The sequence below is a fragment of the Nannobrachium achirus genome (genome assembly GCF_963921795.1).
Source record: "Nannobrachium achirus genome assembly, chromosome: 9".
NCBI lineage: Eukaryota > Metazoa > Chordata > Actinopteri > Myctophiformes > Myctophidae > Nannobrachium > Nannobrachium achirus.
This window is the reverse complement of record NC_137818.1, coordinates 11,704,142-11,727,280: the sequence shown is the minus strand read 5'-3', so window position 1 is coordinate 11,727,280 and position 23,139 is coordinate 11,704,142. Positions and strand designations below refer to the sequence as shown.

General features: G+C 42.2%; 1 protein-coding gene and 2 long non-coding RNA genes across 3 annotated transcripts; 2 read left to right on the top strand and 1 right to left on the bottom strand.

Annotated features, from left to right (window-relative positions):
* Nucleotides 1–448: 448 nt before the first annotated feature.
* On the top strand, nucleotides 449–12,972 carry LOC308290629 (GTPase IMAP family member 9-like; the record flags this gene model as incomplete). Its single annotated transcript, XM_080732539.1, has 3 exons — nucleotides 449–1,076; nucleotides 12,109–12,262; nucleotides 12,888–12,972. The coding sequence occupies 3 exons, from the start codon at nucleotides 449–451 to the stop codon at nucleotides 12,970–12,972; spliced, it is 867 nt and encodes a 288-aa protein (XP_080588665.1).
* Nucleotides 12,973–13,446: 474 nt separating this feature from the next.
* LOC308291691 lies at nucleotides 13,447–15,282 on the top strand. The gene is made up of 2 exons (XR_013962355.1): nucleotides 13,447–13,494; nucleotides 14,698–15,282. It is a non-coding gene; the product is annotated as an uncharacterized lncRNA (long non-coding RNA).
* Nucleotides 15,283–15,699: 417 nt separating this feature from the next.
* LOC308291692 lies at nucleotides 15,700–17,509 on the bottom strand. Its single transcript, XR_013962356.1, has 2 exons — nucleotides 17,163–17,509; nucleotides 15,700–15,862 (listed from the first exon to the last, which is right to left on the bottom strand). It is a non-coding gene; the product is annotated as an uncharacterized lncRNA (long non-coding RNA).
* Nucleotides 17,510–23,139: the final 5,630 nt, after the last annotated feature.

Sequence of the window (23,139 nt, the reverse complement as noted above, 5' to 3'; positions counted from 1 at the left end):
GCGGGTTGCGTCAAATGACAAGATTAAGAGTCCTTAACCTTAATTGGGGCCTATTTCGACAAACAGGAACTGCCCCTCTCCAAACAGGAAGTGAGCGTTTATCTCGTGCACCGTTTGTCGTACAGACATGTGGGTGGTGTCATATGAAGAACCATAATGTTAAAGCTCATGCAAAAAATGCTAATGTTAAACAAATTAACGCTAATGCTAACACCAACCGCTACACAAGGTTGAACAGACTTAGCGAGCTGCAGGCACACTTAAAATTTCTTAGAAATTGTCTTTTCTAGTTTTTATTATTATTAAATGTTATAATATTAATAATTTATTTATTTTTTATTTTGGTATTTATTTATTTATAACCTCAAATGTTTAGCATCCATAATTATTTAATTATAAACCACCAGCTCCCATAATTCATGATGAAGACGTGGATGTCCGGATGATGATGGTTGGGAAGACTGGATCTGGGAAGAGCGCCACTGGAAACACCATCCTGGGTTCTGAAGCTTTCGATTCCGAATGTGACTTTGTATCTGTTACAAAGGAATGTAGGGAGGAGAGAGGTGTAGTGGCTGGTAGAAAGGTCTCTGTTGTTGACACACCAGGGGTTTTTGACCCCGAATTAACAGAAGAAGAAACCCATGAAAAGCTCAAACCATGCATTGAGTTAGCTGCTCCTGGTCCCCATGCGTTCTTGGTTACAATACAATTGTCAAGATTCACGAAGGAAGAGCAGAATGCTGTGAATATAATTGAGCAAGAATTTGGTCTAGATGCAGACAAATACACCATGGTTCTCATCACTCATGGTGACAATCTTAAACCAGGTAAACGAGTTGAAGAGTATCTTAAAGATTGTCCAAAATTAAAAGAATTGGTTGACAAATGTGGAGGCCGCTATCATGTTTTCAACAACAAAGAAACCAAAGATGACACTCAGGTCACTGAGCTGCTGGAGAAAATCCACACGATGGTGTTGGGGAACGGAGGAAGCCACTACACCAATGAAATGTTCCAAAAAGCACAGGAAGAAAAGAGGAGAAAGAAAAGGATGAAACGTTTAGCACAGATTGGTGCTGCAAGTGTTTCATTTGGCTGTGCCGCTGGAACTGCAATTGGAGTTGGGGTTGAAGCTGCAGTTTTGGCAGGAAGTGCAGCTGTAGCAGGGCGTGTAGGAGCTGTGGCAGGATCAGCCATGGGCCCAATTGGTGCTGTAGTAGGGGGTGCAGTAGGGACCGTTGTCGGGGTTGGAATTCAACTAGGAATCCACCTTTACCAGGAGCGAAAGGAAAAAAAAGAATGAGCAACAGTGGCATATCAGAAACCACATCAGACAAGCAGTCAGGAAGGCAGGGATGCAGGCTGGTAGACAGACAGACAGGCAGGCAGGCAGGTAGACGACGGCAGGCATAAGCAAGGGATAATTGCCAATGGCAGCGCGCTGGGTGCTTGTTTGACATTTTATTACTATTTCTATTGTTGTTGTTGTTGTACATTATACAGAGTGCTTTAATGTCTGTAGCATGTAGCCTATTGTCTTCTTTATTTATTCCATTTATAGTAGAATAATAGCTTCTCATTTATATTGATTTTATAAAAAAATATAAAAATAAAGTCTTTTGGAAAAACAATATAAAAATAAACGATTTTTTCTAAAACAAAATGTTTGTTTTTGTTTTTTTTGTATACATTTTTATGCCTCACACCCAAACAGTTATTCACTGTAAATAACAATTTTGCTGCCATTTTAAACATAGCTGTAGTAAGCAGCTGCCAAATTGTCCTTACCTTTTAACGTGGGCACGTGCACGCATAGTGCATGATCTTTGCGCGACTCATGTAGTAGACCGGTAGACAAGATGACAGCTTTCGAATAAAAAAAAATCCATTGGAATAGACAAATCCATTGCCAGGCTGTTACCCCTGCTGTAGCCGCCAGTGTTACATAAGAAAACATTGCCAGTTGTGCGCTATGGTAACACGTGGACACATTCGCGCACATAACAGACGATATGTGCGCGGATCATATGCCAGGCGGGCACAAGAATCGAAAAGCTATCAAATAAAAGAAACCGCGTGAAAAAAAACGATGAAATGAACGTGCTGCTCCTTCCTCTGTTTACAATGTAAACAGATGGGACGGAAGCTACGATTGGGCCTTGGACAGGATACGGAAACCTAGATCCGGTCAGAACTGGAAATACAGCAGGATACAGTTAGGGGGTGGGCCTAAGACTCTGAAGCGGCCATATACAGCGATCATACTTTTAATTGTTTCATAATGATTAAAGCTAATTAAATTTCCGGGAATGACGGGCATCGCAGAGAGGTACAGCGGGAAATCAACGGTTTCGACGGGGATCGCAGAGTATGAGATAATCTGAGCGATTAATGATGATCAATTCAGACGAATTTCAACAAAGGATTATGAAAATGCGCTACAAATGCACCACACACCTCCTGTTTAGATAGCCTATCGGCCTGTTCCGGCTCCAGATATTTTGTGACTTATCGCTTAATTCTCTCCCAGTCCTGTCTGCTATTTTAACTAATTAATAATAATAATAATAATAATACATTTTATTTATAACGCGCTTTACATTCTTGCGAATCTCAAAGTGCTATAAAGGCAAAAAAATGCATAAAGAAGCAGCATATAAAGGCAATCAGTAAAATTACATTGGACTAAAATCAGGGCAAAGACAAAAAACAACTAGAATAATTAAGAAAATGCTTTGCTAAAAAGAAATGTTTTAAGTCCATTTTTAAAAACATCGGTGGACTGAGGAGCTCTCAGGTGTTCTGGGAGAGCATTCCACAGGCTTGGGGCTGTATAGCTGAAGGCCCTATCGCCCATGGTCCGGAGGTGTCCGGGACAAGGAGAAGGTTGGTGTTTGAGGAACGGAGGGTCCGAGTGACTGGTTTTGGTTTTAGCAGTTCTTTGAGGTAGGGGGGGGGCATTGCCGTATATACAATGATGTGTGAGCAGGGAAATCTTGTATTTAGTCCTGAAGGTGATGGGGAGCCAGTGAAGTGAACGGAGGCAAACCAGTAATAAAGCATTGTGAATGATGTAAACCTTTAGTTATTACAGGTTATAGGACTATTTACTAGGTACGAAGGAGCAGTAGGTTGTATCGAGGAAGAATAAATTAGATCACAGACCATTGGTAGGTTTTATAATAGCCCCACGGGCCACGGCTTGTATTAACAGTTCACTAGTAAAGACCACACCATCAAACAATATCAGTTGGGTTGTATTTATTGAATGGATACAGTGTGTATGAATGGAGACTGATTGAGGGATGTACTGAGGATGGTGTGGTGTAGATGAGTTGTGTGGTGTAGATGGGTTGAAGAGGCATGGGTGCTTGTTGATCTGGGTGCTAGCAGGTGGCAGTTAGTGGTTCCAGGGGGCGATGAACCCTGGGTGTTTGGCTTTGGGGTCCTCGGATCTGGAGTGGCGCCGAGGTCCATGGATCTGGAGTGGCGCCGATTTACGCTTTAAGGCCCCAAAAAGTGGTGCTTTGTTTGCCACGAACACATGGCATGGGCAGGGTTGGACCACTGGAACTGATGTAGACGGACTTCGCAGGTAGAGGATCGAGGCATTCGATTATGGGATGGTGGGAGGTATGGAGAGAACATCTGTGGAGAGAGTCAGGACAGGGAGAGAAGTGGACAGATAGTTGGGCCATGCTAGAAATTCAGAGGGATAGCATCGTTGGTGTAAATTAGTTGTAAGTTAAGTCAGATGGAATGTTGATCCATGCATTAGTTAGAGGCAAGCGCCCTTGAGGTCTTTTCCTGGGAACAACCCGGGAGAGTAAAGGAAGGTTAGTTTAGTTCGATCGGTGTGAACGATATGGGGTGTAGATAGGGGTGACAATTGGTTGTACGGGTGTATGAGGAAGGAGCGGCTGGACAGTACGGGGGCCCAAAAGAAGCCGCGACAAGATCTGGTGGATCTCAGATGGCACAGGTGGACAGGAGGAATGGGTTAAGGTAATCGTAGCAGTAGTTTGATTTAGTCTTTAAGAGTAAATTAATAGGATGCACTAGATCAGACCAAAATGGAGTAGGCTGAAGCCTGGGCTTTTGTGCCTGCTTTAACCTTTAAATGGACTTCGCAACTGGAAATTGTATGACAAAACAGACAAGGGAAACGTGAACAGATGCAAAACGGACAACAACGAAACGAAGACGTTTGTGACATGGAAACATTGTGACATGGAAATGCATTTGGTATGGTGGAGGCTGAAGTGGGGAATATAGAAGAATAATGGAATGAATAATGGAATGAATACTGGAATGAATGCTGGACCTGAAATGAATACTGGAATGAATACTTGACCTGGGATGAATACTGGACCTGGAATGGATACTGGACCTGAAATGAATACTGGAATGAATACTGGACCTGGGATGAATACTGGACCTGGAATGGATACTGGACCTGGAATGGATACTGGACCTGGAATGAATACTGGACCTGGAATGGATACTGGACCTGGAATGGATACTGGACCTTGAATGGATACTGGACCTGGAATGAATACTGGACCTGAAATGAATACTGGAATGAATACTGGACCTGGGATGAATACTGGACCTGGAATGGATACTGGACCTGGAATGGATACTGGACCTGGAATGAATATTGGACCTGGGATGAATACTGGACCTGGGATGAATACTGGACCTGGAATGAATATTGGACCTGGAATGAATACTGGACCTGGGATGAATACTGGACCTGGGATGAATACTGGACCTGGGATGAATACTGGACCTGGAATGAATACTGGACCTGGAATGGATACTGGACCTGGAATGAATACTGGACCTGGAATGAATAATGGAATGAGTAATGGAATTAACCGGCGTGGGTTAACGGGGGGAATGGGGATGGTGGGAGACGGACCGGGTACAGAGAACCTGTTGAGTTGCATTTATTGAACATTTGTGACATGGAAACATTTGTGACATGGAAATGCATTTGGTATGGTGGAGGCTGAAGTGGGGAATAGAGAAGAATCTGGTTGGTGGCAGAGAGGGAAAAGGCGCCTTTGGGGCTGAAGGCTGGTGAAGTGCCTTCGGGACAGAAAGGCGGGCCAAAACGCCTTGGTGACTGAAGGAGGAGGAGGCACGCTGTGCCGGTCAGAGGGGGGAGGAGGCACGCTGTGCTGGTCGGAGGGAGGACTGGTCGGAGGGAGGAGGAGGCACGCTGTGCCGGTTGGAGGAGGCACGCTGTGCCGGTCGGAGGGAGGAGGAGGTATTCATCAAGGGCTGCTTTGAGGGAGCCTGGAGGTGGTGGGTATGGGTGGGCATGCGACATGGGCTGTGGAACTTCGTACCTGGAAATTGCATGACAAAACAAACAAGGGAACAGTTGTGAACGTGGTTAGCACTGGAAGCCAAGTAGGCTGTCACTGGCTATATCGCTGCTGGACTGAAGGCAGCTGTGGGTGGGAGGGGATGTTGTAATGGTTTAGCACTGGAAGCCAGGTAGGCAGTCGCAGGCTATGGCTGCTAGGCTTAAAGGCAGCCGTGATAGTAATGGCTAGGAGGGGATGTTGTAGTGGTATAGCACTGGAAGCCGGGTAGGCAGTCGCTGGCTATGGCTGCTGCCTGGGCTGAAGGCAGCCGTAATTGAAATGGCTAGAGGGGGAAGTTGTAATGGTTTAGCACTGGAAGCCAAGTAGGCAGTCGCTGGCTATGGCTGCTGGGCTGAAGGCAGACGTGAAGGAATGGCTAGAGGGGGATGTTGTAATGGTTAGCACTGGAAGCCAGGCAGGCAATCGCTGGCTGTGGCTAGAGGCCTAGACCAGCTATGGATGCAATGTTGGTAGGTGTAGTTTGGAATAAATGCTGAGCCTGCCTTAAATGGTGCAATGGTTACTGTGGAATTCTGCCTGGGCATACGAGGATAGGGACAGAATGTAATGCGACGATGTGATGTCACGACGATGTGTTGTCATGGGTCAGCTATAGACATACAGCATAGCATTCAATGGGCATACGAGGGACATTAGCAGAATAAATTCCACGATGATGTGATGTCGCAACAATGTGATGTCGTGGGTCAGCTCTAGACATGCGGTATAGCATACAAAGGCATACAAGGGACACAGGCAGAATATGATGTCACGATGAGATGTCACGACAATAGATGTCATAACGGGTTAGCAGCTATAGACATTGAGGCATTACTCACTCACAGACATACGTATGGACAAGGTGTGACAGTTTTCATAGTTAACTGTGACCTACGTTTGCAAGACAATTAACACATGGAGGTGGCAGAGAGCACGTGCGTAAAAATGTATGCATGAAGATTAGGTGGTGGAGAATGTGGGGAGGTGAGTGTTTGTTTTGCAAATGGATGATGTTCCATGCATTGTGAAGGTAAAATGTCACGTTTTAATCAATAGAGCAATGGGACGCTGATGAGAGAAATAGTGTGGGGAATGTAGGGCTGCAATGGAAATGATCATTGTAAAATACCATTGCTCTAGCCTGTATTGTTGTTGGGACTGATAGTATTCAGTGAATCAATGTAGAATGGTGGAGGTTGACGAATGAGTAGGTGAGGATGTGCTGTGGGTATAGGAGTCGGGTGTGTGAAAAGATACTTAGCTTTGAGTGTTGGACAGGAAATCATGGGCGCGGCTGAGCAACTCTGGATCTGTGAGTGACGTCATCGCTGTGGGTTGTAGCGGAGTCCCGTGGAGCGAGCCGGCTTTGAATGGCGGCGTGGGAGAAATAGGCTATTTCGCTAGCCGCGGAGGTGTCTTGAACACTGTGGCGGTCGGGACTGGACTGACTGGTTGTGTGAGGATAGGACTGGGGTGGTGTTGTGATGTGCCGGACCGGGACTGCCTCGAGACGGCGTGTGGAGCCGGGCCGCTGGCGAAACATGTTAAAGTTAGTGGCCACGGAATGAAAACAGGACTGTAAGGTTGGTGTTTGATCTCGCTTGCTGGTGCTGGATAGAAGTGATGGCATCGCTGGAGTACGAGCTGGCATCTGTTGTGGGTTGTAGGAGGAGGAATTGTAGGCCTACGTTTGTAGTTAATATTATTTAATCGGTTCGGTTGACCCAGGGACGCGTTGGTGAGCCTGAGCTTGTGTGTGTCCATGCGAGAAACGGATCAGAGGATAGCAGGTGGAGGTGGTCGTGTATAAATACAACCCTTGGTTGGTTTCAGGGAGGAGATAAGGGAGGAGTTGTTATCAATGGGATCACGAGCAGGTGAGCTTGGGAGGAGTAGGAGTCAGCCAGATTGAAGGCAATAACATAGTGGGGAGATAGTTCTCCGGTGTGGTCTTTCCTCCCAAACTTATGTTGTACCAACAGCATCAAATAGAATGGCAGATAGACAAAACAAACATTGACATTAATCACTAAACAAACAAAACAAAAGAAAACAAACTGTACTTAGACAGTTGAGTATCACCAAGTAAAGCACCTCCTATTAAATTCTACGCTCCCACAGGAAAGCAGGTAAGCACTTTTTAATCCTATTTAAGTCTATTTATTCACTATTTATTCACTATTTTAAATCCGTTTACAGATAAGATCAACTTAAAGGGATATTTCACTTTCAAAAAAACTTTTGATAATTTTATCATCTAAGGCTTTTATGAACACCCTGAACAGTTTTTAATTTGCTTGATTCAATATTTAGATATTTGATCTAAATGTTACCAGGCCCAGGGCCTCTCCCCACACACACCCATTGTAACTTCAAACTTCATTTTAACCATGATAGATTCATTAAAAACACCCATTATTTTTTTCTGGTGACTCATACCTCCTAATAACTTTTTTCATTTATTTTTAATAATTATTTTTTGTATTTAATTTTTTCCATTTTTCCAAATGAGTTGCAACTTTATTTTGTGTCACCCGTGCTGGCTCCCATTGATTCAACAACGCTGCAGCATTCATTCTTCCACACACAGACACACACACACAACATGTTACACACGTTGTAATTTTCCAGCGCGTGTGTGCCATGTGTATCGGGGTAGGTAACTGAATTTGGTAGGCAAGCAACTCTGGTGTAACAGTGAGTCCGCCATGTTGCAGTGTCGAAGCACAATGCACAATTATTTTGTATTACTTTGAATCAAACCTGGACCAAAGTCAACAACAACAATAAGCCTATAGCCTTTATAATTGTGGTGCTTTTGCCTTATTATTAGTATTATTCATAGGCGCGAGTTGTCCACACCACTGGGAGCTGAACCCATATCGAGCGCGTCCCCAATGCCCACGGGAGAGCGTGCCACCAATGAGCGAACTGGCTCAACCGGTTGTGGCCAGCCAATCTACTGATCTACTCTACTGTATGATAATGTAAATTTCGACTCTGCATTCGCTGGGGGCTGGGAATTACTGCCAGGTGCTGCAGCAATATTAATATTACATTTATTTCCATTGGTACTCAGCAATCACCGCGCACACACACAGGTAAAGCATCCCGCATCTTTTCTTCTTTTGGAATATTTTGGAAAAAATACAAGTTGGCCGCCTATTACAGTCTAATAATTGGCTACTTTGAGTATGGATATGGATTTCCATTTGTTGTAATGTTTCCAGATATTGGCCAGTAATAGGCTAGACCAGGGGTTCTCAAACTTTTTTGTACCACGACCCACACTTTGTAGGCCTACTGCACAATTTCAACAAGCACACGTTGTTGAACTTGCATATTTATTTGAAAATTGAATTACAGCACTGTTATCAATGAAATGAATGTATATTATCAACAAAAGCAAAGCAATGGTTTCTGTATAGTAGGCTACTGTTCACATTTATAAAACAAGGCTTAATGGGAAGGGTGTGCTGACTAGCAGCAGCACACTGCTCTGTGAGTGACAGTGTGTTGCCTAGGTAAACTTTCTTTGTTCACCGTCTAAAGGTTATTTTCAATGTAAGCAATCGCTGATTCGTACTGGATCCGTTGCTGGTGGTGGTAGTTAATAAGGAATAGGGGGGTTTCCACAGCTCATTCTACCAGTGTTCCCTCTGTCTTGTGGTCTGAACACTTCTCTGCTCATCATCTGAGTTCATGCATTCGCTGCTGGTTTAAACAAAGTGAAATATACATAATCATACTATAGAACGCTATTTTGTTCCGATCCATAGAGAAGGTTGGTTTATGCATTTGAGTGAGTGATTTCTTTTTTTTGCTAGCAGTGAGCCGCTTCATGTTTCGGTGTGCATCCCACCCCCATGGCATTTTTTTTGCCATTAGGGCTTGTCGGTGAATGATGCAGTGAGTCCAAACTGCGTGTGGAGCAACTTTCTGAACCCTAGCAAACAACCCACTGTTTTTGACCACAAAATCATTAGTGTATTTTGAATTCATATCAATTTGTGTTTTCAGATATTTAACCACTTGAACTGTCAATACTTCTCCCCTCTATACGTTTCTTTGCCGAAAATAGCCGATCTACAAGCTCACAACGCCTCATGCTTTTCTTTCTATCACACAAAGATTTGGAGGACCCCCTTTAGTAACTCTGAGGACCCCCTAGTGGTCCCGGAACCCCTGTTGAAGACCCTTGTTATAGGGTACTTGTGAGGGCCAAATGTCCCCACAAGCATAGCAGAATAGTTTCATAGCTCTCATCATAGGTAACTCCATAGATTTGGGGTGGCAGTGGCTCAGAAGGTAGAGTGGTCGGCGAGGTATTTCCCAGTTCGATCCCGGGCTCCCCCAGGCCAGAGTTATTGTCAAAGTGTCCTTGAGCAAGCCACTGAACCCCTAAATGCTCCCGATGAGCAGGTTGTTGCCTTGCATGGTTTCCTCTGCCATCGATGCATGCATGTGTACCGTATGTGAATGTGTGTGCATGCGCTTTGGAATAAAGCACAATAAAAACGCACCATTTATCATAGACTTGTTGGACAGACTCTGTCATCAATGTTGTGGACATTTAAGGTGTGGCCGAGGAGGCTGTGTGTATTCCTCTGTTGGTCTTCTGTATGTGTGTGTGTGTGTGCGTGTGTGCGTGCGTGCGTGCGTGCGTGCGTGCATGCGTGCGTGTAGTAAATATTCAAAGAATCCCCTATGATCTTGGGCTACATCACTGAGGATATGTCCCAGTTGCATCCATGCAATGTTTTATTCTATTTCCATTAAAGCTGCCTTTAGACATTTAGATTTAGCGATCAGAGACCTCTCTCTATCTGTCTCACTGTTTCACTGACTCATTGTCTCTCTGTTTCTCTGTCTTTCTGTCTCACTCCGTCTCACTGTCTGACCCCTGTCAGTCTAGCAAGCCATGGCCAGGAGTAGTACCTTCATGAAGGAGCTAAAGGTGCAAAAGGAGAGAGGTGATCGTGAACGTATGTATCTTGCCAGGAGACATAATACAAATACAATACAGTATGTCAAGACGAGCAAGGACAAAATATCTAATAATTAATGCAGTTGGCATAGAATCAATATTAAAAAGTATATTCATTAATTGTTATTATAATGTTTTTATTTAGGTATTTATTTATTTATAACCTCAAATGTTTTCATCCATAATTATTTCATTATAATCCACCAGCTCTCATAAGTGATGATGAAGTAGTTGCTGAGATCGTGACGGCTGGGAAGACTGGATCTGGAAAGAGCGCCGCTGGAAACACCAACCAGGATTCCGTAGCATTCAAATCCAGGTTTGCATTTACAGCTTTAGACAGACAGAACGCTTTAATATACACAGAAGATGAAACCCATCATGCATTCATTTATCTGCTCCTGGTCCCCACATACATACACACGCACGCACATATGTGGGTTTGATTGATTGAAGAATTTATTAGAAGTTTGCAATAGAAAAGAGTACAGTTTCATGACAAATCACTGGTACAAGGTCAACTAAAAGGAGATCCTACTTTAAGTATCTCATATAACATTGAAAGACAGATGGATAGGTGTATGTATGTGTGTGTATAAATGTGTGTGTGTGTGTGTGTGTGTGTGTGTGTGTGTGTGTGAGTGAGTGAGTGAGTGAGTGAGTGAGTGAGTGAGTGAGTGAGTGAGTGAGTGTGTGTGTGTGTGTGTGTGTGTGTGTGTGTGTGTGTGTGTGTGTGTGTGTGTGTGTGTGTGTGTGTGTGTGTGTGTGTGTGTGTGTGTGTGTGTGTGTGTGTGTGGGGACAGGGAATTACTACTTTGTGGGGACCTCATGTCCCCACAAAGAGAAATCGGAGAAAAGAACCTTGTGGGGACAAATGTTAGTGTCCCACAAGGTGTTTAGGGGTTAGGTTAAGGGTTAGGGTTAGGGTTAGGGTTAAAAATGAATGGAATGTCCCCACAAATATAGTAGACTATGTGTAATGTCCCCACAAAGTAGTAATTGCAAACCTGTGTGTGTGTGTGTGTGTGTGTGTGTGTGTGTGTGTGTGTGTGTGTGTGTGTGTGTGTGTGTGTGTGTGTGTGTGTGTGTGTGTGTGTGTGTGTGTGTGTGTAAAAGAGATAAATGAAAATCGAGAAATGGAGATAAAAGCCATTTTTTTCTGTCTGTCTGTCTCTGTCTCTGTCTCTGTCTCTCTCTCTCTCTCTCTCTCTCTCTCTCTTCTCTCTCTCTCTCTCTCTCTCTAACCCTCTAATATAGTAATCAGAACCTCAAGACAGACATGGAAGAAGTGGATGTTCGGATCGTGATGGTCGGGATGATTGGATCTGGGAAGAGCGCCACTGGAAACACCATCCTCGGTTCTGAAGAATTTGTGTCCGATTTTGCATTCGGAGCTGTGACACAGAACTGTAAGGAGAAAAGTGGTTTAGTGGCTGGTCGAAAGGTCTCTGTTGTTGACACACCAGGAGTTTTTGACCCCAAATTAACCGTAGATGAAACCCAAAAAAAAGCTCAAACCATGCATTGAGTTAGCTGCTCCTGGTCCCCATGTGTTCCTGGTTGCGATAAGATTGGGAAGATTCACAAAGGAGGAGCAGAATGCTGTGAAAATTATTGAGCACGCATTTGGCAAAAAGTCAAGTACATACACCATGATTCTCTTCACTCATGGTCATGAGCTTAGAGGTAAACCAGTTAAAGAGCTTCTTGAACAGGATAGTACAGGATTAAAATAATTAGTTGACAATTGTGGAGGCCGCTATCATGTCTTCAACAACGAAACCAGAGATCGCACTCAGGTCACTGAGCTGCTGGAGAAAATCAACACGATGGTGTTGGAGAACGGAGGAAGCCACTACACCAATGAAATGTTCCAAAAAGCACAGAAAGAAAAGTTGATAAGGGAAATTAAAGATGTGTTCCTGCATGCTAATACCCCACAGGTTTCATTAGGAGTTGGAACTGCCATTGGAGTAGCTGTTGGGGCTGGGATTGAAGCTGGAATTATGACAGGATCAGCCATTGGCCCAGTTGGTTCTGCAATAGGGGCTGCAGTAGGGGGCGTTGTAGGGTTAGCAGTTCATACAGGAATTAAGGTTTGGGAAAAACGTAACATGTAAGGAATGAATTGCTAAGTCCCGGGAAAAAACGCGCTGTGATTGGCCAGTGGTCAAAAGTAACAACAATCAAAGTATTTCCTTGCTTACAGTAATGAAAGTATTCCATAAGCGTTGTGTTGGCTGCCTGTCCAGCACTACACTGTCGCCTCGGAAAATAAGGACGTGTTGATTAAATAGAATTCTGCTTACTGCGTTGTCTATTTCTCTCTTCAAATTGTAAGTGAAGTTGTAAAAGACAATGTATTGATAGTTGTGCTTAAAGGGGAGCTCCGGTCGTTTTCAAGGGCTTTTGTAACCCCATATTATCATATTCTAACTTGGAAAACAAAAAAGAAATTTATTTTTGTGGTACATTTCCATTTTTTGGGAAACGCGAAGCTATGACCTCACTTCCTACAGCACCAACCTCACTTCCTCCAGCACCCATAATCCTTTGCGCAAGCAGCGCTTGGAGAAGAGAGCCAAAGCTAAGCTAACAGCGTAACCATAATAACATCCTCGCTGCGTTGCTGTTTTAGTTTGTTTGTTGCTGTTGGTTGGAAGTCACGTAGTAAGAAGATGGGATGTTATGACCGCAGTGATGCTGAGCAGTTGTAGAAGTTTTGAAACGTGTGCAACTGTGTCGGTGAAACAACATGGCATTGTTGTTTTACCGTGGTGTTATGATTGAATGAAGCCGAGCGACGGAGCGAGCCCCGGGTGCTGCTGCTGCCTGCAGAACGATGGGACATGAATCTGCGGTTGTGTAGTGATTAGTAAACATTTCACAACAGATGACTTCCACCGAGATGTAATGGCAGGATTGATGGACACAATGCAAAGCTAAATGTCCCTTGTAAAGCAGAACATAGGTATGTACTGTATGTTTGGAATTAAAATGCCACTCTACGAAACATAATGTATAATGTACAAGCAAAGGTTGCAACTTGATTCATGTTTGTAACACTTATTTTGTTCCCATCTAATGGGTGGAGAGGCTTCATATCAAGGTGTATTCTTTCAAGAGGTAGGACTACTTTTAGGCTATTGTTATTGCTAGCGATGCTAATCTAAGGCCCATTCCCACTGGGCCAGATAACAGATATCTGGAGATATTTCTCCAGATATTTTTCCATGCAAAGTGGATGGTAGATACAGATAAAAGAAAAGTCTACCACAGATATTTGCCACAGATACTTTTATCTGTGGCAAATATATTTTTTATCTGTATCTACCATCCACTTTGCATGGAAACATATCTGGAGAAATATCTCCAGATATCTGTTATCTGGCCCAGTGGGAATGGGCCTTAAGCCTGTAACAGCAGTGCGGTTCCAACATTAATGTAAATGTGCGGGGCACCCAAAAGTGGTGAGATAAAAGTCAACAGAGGGGACTGTATTATAATGTATATGAATCGACAAACAACCCCTCCCCCAGTGGCTGCACAGTAATTATGATGTAACGTGAGCTATTATAAAAGATGATGATGATGATGATACTACACTCTGATTCCTAGTGTAGGCAACCAAACGTTGGGTACTTACAACTGTGAAGTGTGTGAATCACTAGAATATATTTTATTCAGACAAACTCATAAACAAACTGAATCCACATAACTCCATTAAAACACATAGCAGTACTGTAACACTCCCCTTCCCTCATTGACCATACATGAAGCTAGATCGCATTGTTTTTTTTTTAAATGTTTTTTACTGATGTGCGTGGTCTAAATGTTATTGTTTTCTAGATTGATATTGCTATGCATTTGTTATATTGTTGTTGATGTACTGACATTATCCTATTATATTGATATACTGTATTACCTGCTTATTGTACATCGCTTTGGATTAAAATCTGCTAAATGCCTAAATTGTAATCATCCAGCACTTTTGCCAGTTACTTTTTATTCTTTTGTACTACACTGTTTTATAAAGTAGGGTTTAAACTTACAAACAAAAAACTGTTTAAATATGGAGATAAGAGGTTTGTGCCCGAGAGCAACCCCCCAACATTACATGAAATATGTAACATGGTAAAATGCAGTGTTACTGTTGTTAGTTTATAGATCTGTTCTTTTTTTTTTAGCAAACTGGTTTAGGATTCTCATTATTGCATGGTGTGATTACTAGAAATGGGGTAAAAGCTATGGCAACATTTTGAAATGTCATTGTAAATAATCTGTGTACCCTGAAACATTTTTCCTCCTCTTTGTCTATAATTGCATAAGGTGCTGACACATCACATAATCCACCATGTCCAAGATGATGTCCATAGCAGTCCTGCGGGAAGACAGCGGTACAACTGTCTACATCGCCCTCTGAAGAGATGCCGTAGAAGAAGCAGCTTACAAGGAACTCCCAGGAATATTATTTACTCTCTCGATTCATACAGCAATGTGATCTAATTTTTTAATATTAGACTACTCTAAAGCCTCTTTCAACTCTAATGTTGCCTCGCCTGTGCTCTGTACACCCAGTAATAAGCTTGTTATTTTAATAAGTCAAATTGGGAAATAAGATAAAAGTGAGAGAATAATTTTCCAAATCCTAGGGAGAAAAATAATCATTTACAAGAATCGTGCTGCCCTTCTGCAGATATAAGTGTCTGCTAAATTTCTAAATTAGATCAGCTAACACAGGGAACATGTCAGAACCCTAAAACATCCGGGACAACCATGTCCTAGCTCTGGTCGAGAGTGTGCGCTGCTCAACCCATTTTCAGTATTGGCTACAGCACAAACTATTAGAATAACGGTTTCAATTTCAGGTGGACTACACACTAAAAAGGCTAATAAAAACAATATATAACATCATGAGCTTTTTGGTTTCATCCTTGCAATCTGTCATGAAAATATGTATTTACCGGTAATATATTATTTGCTGGAGTAGAGCAGTGGTTCTTACTCTGGCGTCCCTGCAACAATCATATTTGAACTGGGGACCCCCCACCCTGATAAGCACTTAGACTGTAGGAGTTGAGGCATTACATTCTGCTCGATTCCGTTCCACAGATAAATATTGTGAAACTAGCCGATCTACAAGCTCAAACTCCCAGACTCAAAGGTTGAGAACCACTGGACTACAGTAATGCTCTGAAACAGAAGTACTTGCCACTGTGTTTGTTACATTGTACTGTGTTTACTGTGTTACAAATGGCAGGTTCACACAGCACTCCATACTGTGTACATTATATTTCTTACAAGTAAAAACAGAAAAGAAGGAAAATCAAATGTATTGAATCTATTTTATTATCTATTATGACAAGGATCATAGAAATGTTCACATCTCTATGCATTTGTTATGTATAATACAATATAATGATGCCAGGGTAAGAAGACGTCGACTCTCCACTTGCGACGACTCTCCAGGACACTCCAAACGATACCGCAGTGCCTGCAGTGAGAAGAAGAAAATACTGTAACATGTTGCATTGTCTTTGTCACACACAAACGGTTCATCGCCATGGCAGCTTATCGTGTACATCAGGGTCTGCAACCTTTTACAAATGAAAAGTGCCATGGTTTTATTTTTTTAGATAGTGTGCCATGTCAACATGAATTTTAATGACAAGCCATCATAAGTGTGGACATTTTGATTGGAAGGACATAACAATCATTAGACTCTGAGCAATAAGTCACTTATCTCCCAGACTCCCTCCCCAGTCAGAGTTCATAGCTTTAATGAATGTAGAATTATATGCAGGATGTCATTTGCTGCAAATTAGGTGACTTAATTTAATTTACCATGTTTAAAATATATATTTGAAATAAAAATCCTGTCTCACACTTCTGCCAGTGTGCCAGTGATCACCCCCCCCCCCCCCCCCCCCCTGTGCCAATGTTGGCACTCGTGCCTAAGGTTGCCTAGCCCTGGTTTTTGTCATGGACATACAAATATTAAATATGACCAGAGACAGATCTGCTAGCCCTAAATATTAGCCTACTAGTGCTGTTCTCAGTGTGTTGAGGGACCTTCAGTTGAAGATGGTTCAAATGGATCACAGGTCTATTTTCTGAGAGCAGTGGTGTAAGCAGTGCTTGTAAAATGTTGAGGCTTTTGTACTTTGAATAATTTCCAGCTTTCTGTACTGGTACTTGACTCGAGCTCGAATCCAAATATAGTACTTGTACACCATTACAATCATTTGAAAACTTGAGTTACTTTGCACATAAATGATTATATTATAAAACCTAATTAATCAACTTTAGCCCTATTTTATATCCAGGCTATTTGAAAATAGACGATCTACAAGCTCACAATGTGTTGATGCGATGTGTTGTGACTTTGTGGATCTGCCATTTTCAAACATTTTGTACTTTTAAAGAATATTTTGATGCCAATACTTTAGTACTTTTACTTCTTACAGAACGTTTTCTATATTGCAGTATTGATAGCCTACTTTTACTCAAGTATCTTAGTCCTTTTTCCATCTCTGTCAGAGTGTAGACCTACAAATGGGACCAAATAGACCCATAGGAGGTACTGGAAAATAAAAGTTTTGAGAGCCACTGTACTAGTGGACTCCTAATGTGAAATACATAGTAAAATCAGTGCCATCATACATATTTTAAAGTAAACTTAGGCCTACAGACTTTACATTCTGTAATTGGGATTAATATAGGAATGTGCATGCCAGGACACATTGATGATGACACTCACATACACAAATAAGTTATACATGAATGAAACATACCATTGGGTCTCGGTTGTCTCTTCCAGTTCAACTTGGGGATCCTAGCAGCATGGAGCAGTAGTCACAACAAACGGGCAGAATAACTTGGGTGCAGAGAATGGTCCTATGACAGTGTGTATGATGTTAGCTTAGTGGAGTCCCAGCTGGCAGAGAGACGCCTCGTCTTTTCTCTCTGGTTCACGTCGCTGCTTTTTTTTTTTTTTTTCTTCCTTCTTCTAATGTAATGCATAGCCTACTCCAGTTCATATAAAAAGTAGTTCTACCGAAGATTCTGCCAGCAAGTCCCTATGTCAGTAGAAAACATGTCTGAAACAAGTAACAACCATACTGTTGTTGCTAACTAGCGTTCACGCTACGGCAACCACACCGGGTCAAATCCTACTGTAGTTTCTGCAGCAGTTTCTAAAAATAAACTTTCCCTATAAACAAAATGTTTCTTTTATGCCTCACACCCAAACAGCTATGTTAAATAACTGTAAATAATCTGAGCGATTAATGATGATTCATTTATTGACAAATTTCAACAAAGGATTATGAAAATTTGCTACAAATGCACCACACACCTCCTGTTTAGATATCGGCCCGTTCCGGGTCCAGACATTTTGTTTCACTCCCAGTCCAGTCTGCTATTTTAACTAATTGGTTCAGATCAGGGGACCCCTGCCCCAGGGATCCTTGAGGGAGTTGCAGAGGGTCCACAGCTAAATGAGATGAGATATACTTTATTAATTCCCAAGGAGAAATTAAGGCGTAGCATTAATTAAAGCATAGTGTGACAACAAATAAATAAACTACTAGACAAACAGGAACACAACAGGCACGAAATGGACACAATCACAAAAACAAGGATCGATAATATACATGAGGGAGAGAGTTCTTATAAGTGTTCATTGTATGTCTGATGGCAGTTGGCAAGAAAGAGTCTGTATCGCTCTATGCATTTTTTGGGAGTGTAGTTTGTCCCTAATCTTCTTCTCTGCTACTGACTGCAGCCCTCGATTCAGAGGTCAACTACTGAGCGGGCCTTCTTCATGGCTTTATTTAGCTTGTTCAACTCCCAGGCCTTAATGCCCCCTCCCCAGCATTACTACTGCATAAAGTATAGAATGCTGGATACAACAGACTGGTAAAACATGTACAATAATGCCTCCCCCTGGCCAGCCGGGGCGCTTGATGGAGGGGAAAGGAACTGGTTGGAATAACAAACGTGTTCCTTCCACGCACTACGTCCATCCCGGGGAAATCCCCCCTGTCAGGTGAAAAGAAACAACTTGGGCTACTCATGCATTGAAGAAAGCATGAGGTCAGTCCGTTGTCTCCCCAGGCGCAGCAGAGGGAGAGCAGAGCCCAGGATTACATAGGCCATAGACGGGTTTCTTGTTTACAAACATTGAGACTAAATGCACAGCTGACTGTATCATGTAATCAATTCCGTCCAATCCCCAAACCTGTTGTTTTGGGGAGCGCTGGTTTCATTGGCTAATTTTGGTACCGACCCTGCGCGCGCATCTATTTCTTATCAGTGTAACGTGGACCAGAAACCCGTCTATGGGCACTGGGTGAAAAGGGGTTGCAAAATCGTGGGATAAAAACTATATATATAAAAAAAAAGGGTAAAACATGTAGGTCTACAGTAGCCTGCTACACACATTGAAGGACTTGAGCCTCCTCAGGAGGTACAGTCTGCTCTGTCCCTTTTTGTAGGCAGCCTCTGTTGTTTCTCCTGTCCAGATCCTTGTTCAAGTGGATCCCTGGAACAATCTCCACGTCTTCCCCCAACCCCCCTGGATGGTTTTGGGTACTGGGGTCCTCCTCTTGCTCTGTCTGCTGGCGTCTATCACCCACAGGGCCGGATCTAGCCCTTAGCACTAGGTGGGGCAGGAAGAAATGACAGGGGAGGTCACCTCCAGCCCACGCCGCTTTGCGTGTTGGGCGAAAAAGAATGGGGGAACAAACCCCCTAAAACACCCGAAATGGATATAGAAAACTAAGCATTTTGGCACACTTATCTATACTATAATTTTGCGAATGTCTGTCTGAGTGAGTGAGTGTCTGTCTGTCTGTCTGAAACAGCGTTTCTCCTCAGTGGCTGGAGCAATTGATCTGAAATCGCATCACCATTAGCATATGAACACACCTGACATAACTGTGAAGCCCGTTTGTCACTTTCACAAATCATATACTGTATATTAGCATTTTTATGGTGTATCTACTATCTATTCTGCATCTAGCATGAGGCACATCTATTCTGCATCTAGCATGAGGCAACATGTTTAACCAGCTCTCTGTGTGTGTGTGTGTGTGTGTGTGTGTGTGTGTGTGTGTGTGTGTGTGTGTGCAGGCAGGCGGGTGTGTGCGCAGGCGGGTGGGCCGGTGGGTGGGCGGGCGGGCTGGGGGGGGGGGGGGGGGGGGGGGGGGGGGGGTAGCCATTAAACAAAACGGGTATTTCTTACATTGATGCTCCTACATATTATCATGCAAGCACCAGTTAAAGTTACTTTCCATCCCTCATATACTGTATGCACAGTGCACATCCCATAACCCACACACTGCACATCATTTTGGAGCTCATATCTTTGAACGGGTAAGGGCTAGTACCCATAACACGCAATACAAACAACAGGTCTTACAGCTATCTATCTGTCTCTCTAATATCTTATCAGTTTATCTATCCACCTACCTAGTTGTAGCATAACATTTAAATGGTTTAATCTTTTTGACATTTCAGATTTTTGCATGCCATCATGTCTGGTGGGGCAGATAGGGCATTTAGGGGGCATTTTTAGTTTAGTTTAGTTTAGTTTATTTGATCACTCACATTTTTACAAGTCATACATCCACTTAGTCATTGTTACATGTGGTCAAAAGGAATAGGCTGAAGCTGAAAGCTTGTAGAAGCCTATCCTACTTATTCAAGGAGTAAAATACAGTGATTAGTTATAGGAATGTTTGAAATTCAAGGATACATCGGCCTCATAGCAGATATGAGAGAATGGAAAATTAAAAATTAAAAAATAAATGGAAAATTAAGAAAAGGGAAAAAACATGTTGGAAGAATTTCCATATACATCAACACTAGCAATTCAGGAATCAGAATATGTTATAAGAGTATACGATTTTACCTTCTGGTGATAATGAAATAAATGAATAGATGAATAATCTACTTTTTTTCTCAAAAAAATGTAATTAAATAAATGGAGATAAAGGAAACATGATACAAGGATAAGTGCAATAATAATAATAATAATAATAACTGAAAAGGAAACATGATAGAATGAATGTACTTTTTTTTTTTTTTTTTTTTTACTTATAATAATTTAAAGTGTTTAGGATTTAAGCATACATCAGCCTAATAGCAGGTAAGAGAAAATTAAGAAAAGAAAAGAGAAAAAGAAAAGAGAAACAAACAGACTAATAATATGGGTAATAATAGTAATCATAATAATAATAATAAGTGTAATAATAAATGGAGGTAAAGAAACATGATAGAGTGAATGTAGTTTTTTTTTCTAGGTTTGTGTCCATGATTACGCATTGTCCATGATATTTTCCAGGTTAATTCAGTTGTGGCCTCCCTTTTGTTACGCTTCAGTTCAAATATGGTTACAGTACGTGCACATCCACTTTGGCTGGGCAAAGCCCGTGTTTTGCATTCTTTATCTGAGTCAGTTTGACATTTTTCTGTAGTAGAGTTGGCGCAGTGTTTTGGCTACAGGGTTATCAAGCGGCATGTCCTTGAGACAAGGGATTTACTGTCTGTTATACAGAAGCAGCTGTCTTGGGCACACATGGCAGGAAGAATTAAGCACAATTCACTAGTTTGCAAATCCCGCCCCATTCTGCCCTGTTACTATGATGGGACATTTGACCCTGGGCAGATTGTTTTTATAGTGGCAGTGAATGGGATTTTTTTTATTTTTTCATAGCCTCATTACAGCTATATAAAGTACCAAAGGAAAAACATCTAGGTGATATTAATAAAAAGGGAAGACAAAGGTACAGTAGTTACATTGCAAAACAGGGGGTTTCCCCGAAAATATATGTTTTAATTTGTTTAATCCCAGTGGGACAGAATCACCCATTGCAGATTCTTTTATAGTGGCAGTGAATGGGATTTTTTATTGTTTTCATAGCCTCATTACAGCTATATAAAGTACCAAAAAAACACATCTACGTGATATTAATAAAAGGGAAGAAAAAGGTACAGTAATTACATAGCAAAACAGTAGTTTTCCCCCAAAAATATATGTTTTAATTAGTTTAATCCTCTGGATCAGAGATAGAATAGAAATAGAAAGCGAAAGCGCATTGCATCTTGGGTAGGAAGAGGACAGGCAGATTATAGTTCTCCTCACATAATAGGCTGGCTTTTCGTAATTCTGCCCATTTAAATTATATGTACCCAATCGTGACTCTTAGACCATTGATAAGGTCCATGTGAACTAGTTTGTTGAAGCTTATTCGTTATGATGAGCGAGATCGCTTGCCGTCGCTATCACGTCCCGCGGCCGTACCGGGCGAACTCCGTGTCGCGCAGTGCGGACAGTTGTTGAAAGGCACATTCAACATTCTCCACTGCACAAACTCCACCCCCGATAGCAAAAAGTGAATGTTTTTTTCTGGTTGGCCAGTCAGGGAGTCTCAGGGACCAATCAGAAGGCTGACAAACGGTGAATTCATTTGTATTTGTCCCGTTCTTTCTTGTCTTGGTAATTCTGCTTCACTAATAAAAATGTCAGAGTTTCAGTGTCTCGTACAGAAGCAGCTATCTTGACGTTTTGCCAGGGTAGTCAAAGCTGCAAGAGTCCTCGAGTTTTACAGTCTCATGCACAGAAACAGCACCTTTCATTTGTAATCATCCAGTTCCTTCAAATCACGTACCACTGTTACCTTGGCTGTATCTCCATTTGGTTTTATCATCACTTTGCAATTTCTGCTCCAAATACCTTGAATTTTTTCCTGTTTCTTAAGGATGCGTGCCTCCCTGGCAATTTCAGCATTCTTTTTTGTTAGATGTTCATAGATGTTCCCCCCTTGCCTATGCTTAGATCCGGCCCTGGACCCAGCTCTTTGGTTTTCCTGCAGATGTTCAGCAGTAGCAGGTGATTTTGTTCAGCCCAATTAACTCCTCATCATTGTCATCAGTAATACAACCTGTTACATCCACAAATAATAAGGCACACGACTAGTTGAGTGAACTGAACATGGTAGTGTTTACTTTGGCTTAAAGAGTGCGCCGGCAACGCACAGTACAAACCGGTAGCAGCAGTGTACACGAGCCAACAACAACAAACGTACAGACATACGGCAGCACTCCTTTACTAATCTGGGTTCCCAGAAGTTTTTCACTTTTTGGCCACTAGGGGCGCGGGGGGGGGGGGGCGTGCTCAATGTCGCAACTCCCCAGTGACGTAAAACCCCAGAGCCAAGGTGCGCTCATACATAACACAACCCACAATGGGTAAATGATAGTTGGGAACCAATTTGGACTGGGTTGGGATATGTAACTGTGAGAGTGTACACTGTACAACATTGTTGTACACATTTCACACATTTGTACACTCTGAGTTAAATTAACATTGATTCTGCAATATAAATTGGGGTCTCCAGAGATAAAATAAATAAATAAATAAAATGCAGTAAATGGGGCTCCGTAGCTTAATGAATGTGGGGGTAGTAGGCTACTTAATTGAAATAAAAATGTGTCAAAGTTTGAGAACTGTTTTAACTTTCTATTCAGACAGACCAAATCACTTGATACACAACAGTCTGAAATTATATCTCTACTGCCCTCTTGTGGTTTCCCACTGTCATAGGTTTGTCATGTCTGATGTTTAGAACTGGTTTTGATGTGAACCAAACATCATAGCTGACTCCATTATGTTTACAGACAAATAGTCAGTGGTAAAGAAACTGCTTTATTTGAATATCAATTTAAAACAGCACTATACATGTGATTGACATTATTTAAAAATAA